Source organism: Otolemur garnettii, unplaced genomic scaffold, assembly GCF_000181295.1.
Source record: "Otolemur garnettii isolate 467f Iridium unplaced genomic scaffold, OtoGar3 scaffold00008, whole genome shotgun sequence".
Taxonomy (NCBI): Eukaryota; Metazoa; Chordata; class Mammalia; order Primates; family Galagidae; genus Otolemur; species Otolemur garnettii.
This window is the reverse complement of record NW_003852403.1, coordinates 14897984-14901084: the sequence shown is the minus strand read 5'-3', so window position 1 is coordinate 14901084 and position 3101 is coordinate 14897984. Positions and strand designations below refer to the sequence as shown.

The window sequence follows — 3101 nt, the reverse complement described above, 5'->3', positions numbered from 1 at the left end:
GCGGGCCCAGGCTGGATTCGAACCCGCCACTTTAGGTGTATGTGCCTGGCGCCTTAGCCACTTGAGCCATAGGCACTGAGTCAAGCACCTGATTTATCTAAGGTTCCATGCTAGGAATCAGGGGTGCATGAAAATGACCAGGACATGATTCTGCTTGTGAGGAGCCTGTAGTTGTCAAGGGAGAAAAGTTGTATTCATTGATAATGTTAATACACAGTCAGAATTAATGCCCGGAAAGTCAGATAGGCCTTGAGAGGAGGGAGGGGTCACTGCTGACTGGGAGGGTCAGGAGGAGGTGACATTTGGGCTGAGCTTTGCCCTGGGGCAGGCTGCAGGTGGCAGGAATGGGGCGGGGTTCTGGACCCTTGGGGAGAGAGCACAGCCTGGGTAGACGTGGGAGAGGGGACTGTGTGGCGGGTGTCTGCAGGATGGTGGCCATGGCTGTCTTCCCCCTTGGGCTCCTGGCAGGAGTGCATCGTTTTCTGTGTGCGGGGGGAGCCCGTGCTGTTCCTGCGTGCCGATGAGGACTTCGTTTCCTACACACCCCGAGATAAGCAGAGCCTTCATGAGAACCTGCAGGGCCTCGGACCTGGGGTGCAGGCAGAGAGTTTGGAGCTGGCCATCCGGAAGGAGGTAAGTCCAGGCTCTGCCCTGGTGGGCTCTGGGCAGCTGAGCTGAGACTCCTCCTCCCCTATAGCCCAGCTTGCAGACGTGTTCTGTGAGGCCTGCCCACCTGCCGTCACCAGCCACAATTCCCATCTCTGCTCCGTGCTTGGGTGAGTGTGGCTGAGGCATAAGCAGCAAAGGCAGGACATCTGTTCTCAGCTCTCGCTGCCTCTGCCTCTTCCCGCCTGCTTTTCTCCTCAATCCCAACATATTTACTTAGAAAGGGGTCTGATGGCACAAAAAGGGCCCTAGACTAAGAGGCCTGAGATGGCAGGTCAGCCTTCCTGAGTCATGAGGTCATGGGCGAGTCAAACCTCTTGTTGGGACCTGTTGGACATTCCAGGATTCCTCTGTCCTTTTGCTCACCCCCAAGACAGAGGCTTATTGAGGTCTCTGAGACAGTTGACATACCATACTGTGGAGGTGTGTGAATAGAGAGTAGCATTCTGAGCTACACATAGGCTCTGTGGGCAGGAACCAAGACCATGGCACCTGCTGGCCTTGTCCCCCCTCCTGGCCTTCTGTGCTCTCTGCTTCAGCCCCCAGCTGACCGAGCCTTGCCCTATGCTGGCAGTGTGGCGTCTTAGCAAATTCCTGCCACCCACTGGGCACAGCCTTCCTGTCTGGCCCATGTGTGGGTGGCTGCCCTTGGGCCCACCCCAATCCCTTAGATGCCCAGGCAGGGTACAGAGGGTGCTTCTGGCCATGCTCTTCCCTCCTAGAGGAAAAGAAGCTGATGTGTGGCCTCTGTGTGGTCTGGTCACTCCAGAACTCAGCCAGAACACTCAGGGAGGGACTGATGGTAAGGTCATGGTCCTCTGACCCCACACCCTTTTCTAGATCCACGACTTTGCCCAGCTGAGTGAGAACACCTACCATGTGTACCACAATACCGAGCACCTGCGCGGGGAGCCCCGTGCTGTGCCCGTCCGGGGTGAGGACGATGTGCATGTGACTGAGGAGGTGTTCAGGCGTCCCCTCTTCCTGTGGCCCACCTACAGGTACCACAGGGCCATCCTCTGGACCTGGCTGCTGTGCTGGCTGTGGGTGCTCTTGGGACCTGAGCCTGGTCTCAGTGTTACTGTCTGCAGATTGGGCTGAGTTCCCCATCCTCATCCCCCAGGGTGGAGGGTGTTTCCTAACTGTGCTGGAGGATGGAGGCAGGGTGGTGCCTCGCTGATGGCTGCTCTCCTCTCCCGGCAGGTACCACCGCCTGCCCCTGCCGGAGCAGGGGGCACCTCTGGAAGCCCAGTTTGATGCCTTTATCAGTGTTCTGCGAGTGAGTGGGGGCGCCGTTGCTCTAAGAGTAGTCTCCATGGAGGTGCTTAGGGTGGACTTGGCTTCTGGCTTTTCTCAGAGGAGGGGCCTTTTGTGTTGTGTCTGGAGTCATGTGTTGGGGGTGTGTGTTGGTATCTGTGTCTCTGAGTACATGTCTATGTATATTTGTATCTCTGTCCTCTGTGTGCATGTGTGTGGGTGTCCCTGTGTGCGTGTGCTTCAGTGTGCATGTATGCACATGCTCCTGTATGTGTGTGCCTCTGTATGACTCTGTGCGTGCATGCACATGCCCCTGTGTGCGTGAGAGTGTGTACATATGTCCTTGTGTGCATGTGTGCAGGTGTCCCTGTGTGCGTGTATGCGCGTGCCCCTGTGTGTGTGCTTCAGTGTGTGTGTATGCACGTGCTCCTGTATGTGTGTGCCTCTGTATGACTCTGTGCGTGCATGCACATGCCCCTGTGTGTGTGAGACTGTGTGCATATGTCCTTGTGCTCATGTGCATGTGTCCCTGTGCTCATGTGCATGTGTCCCTGTGTGTGTGTGTGTATGTGTCCGTGTGTCCCTGTGTGCACGTATTTCTATGCATGTGTGCAGGTGTGCATTTGTGATGGTCTGGCACCAACTATGGGAGGGCTGCATTCTGGCTATGGCACAGCTGCTAAGTTGCTGTATGGACTTGGAAACATCATCTCTGCTTTCTAGACCTGAAGTTTCTCATTTCTTAGGGAGCTAGAGAGTCTTACTTCTCGAGTAAGAGATTCTTAAGTGGATATTTCCTGAGTCTGGTGATGTTTCTGTCCCCCCCTTTTCAGGACATTATGTTATTTTATCATCTCTCAGGGTGTTGAATACAGGCCTGGTTCCCTCTGAATAACTCTCACTTCAGAGCACACTCACTGCTCCCAGGCTTGGGGAGGCACTGAGGAGGCTGAGCCACTTGCTGAGCCTACCCTGCTGCTGACTGTGGGGGAGGAGTGGGCTGATGTCATGGACTCCCTTCCCTGACTAGGTCTTTAGCCAAGGGGTTTCTGGGTCACATTGTTGCCAATGTTCACGATCTTTCCGCAGGAAACCCCCAGCCTGCTCCCACTCCGTGTTGCCCGCGGGCCTCCCCCTGCCCTCCTCTTCAGCGGCCAGGCAGGTGTGGGCAGGACCAA

At 56.0% G+C, this 3101-nt stretch overlaps 1 protein-coding gene across 1 annotated transcript in view; it reads left to right on the top strand.

Annotated features, from left to right (window-relative positions):
* Positions 1–3101, top strand: part of PALD1 (phosphatase domain containing, paladin 1) — an 85951-nt gene that overhangs the window by 49657 nt on the left and 33193 nt on the right. The window contains exons 5-8 of the mRNA XM_023509606.1: positions 469–633; positions 1507–1709; positions 1870–1945; positions 3075–3085. Of these exons, the coding sequence (XP_023365374.1) occupies positions 469–633; positions 1507–1709; positions 1870–1945; positions 3075–3085 (455 nt within the window). The remainder of the gene's footprint in view (positions 1–468; positions 634–1506; positions 1710–1869; positions 1946–3074; positions 3086–3101) is intronic.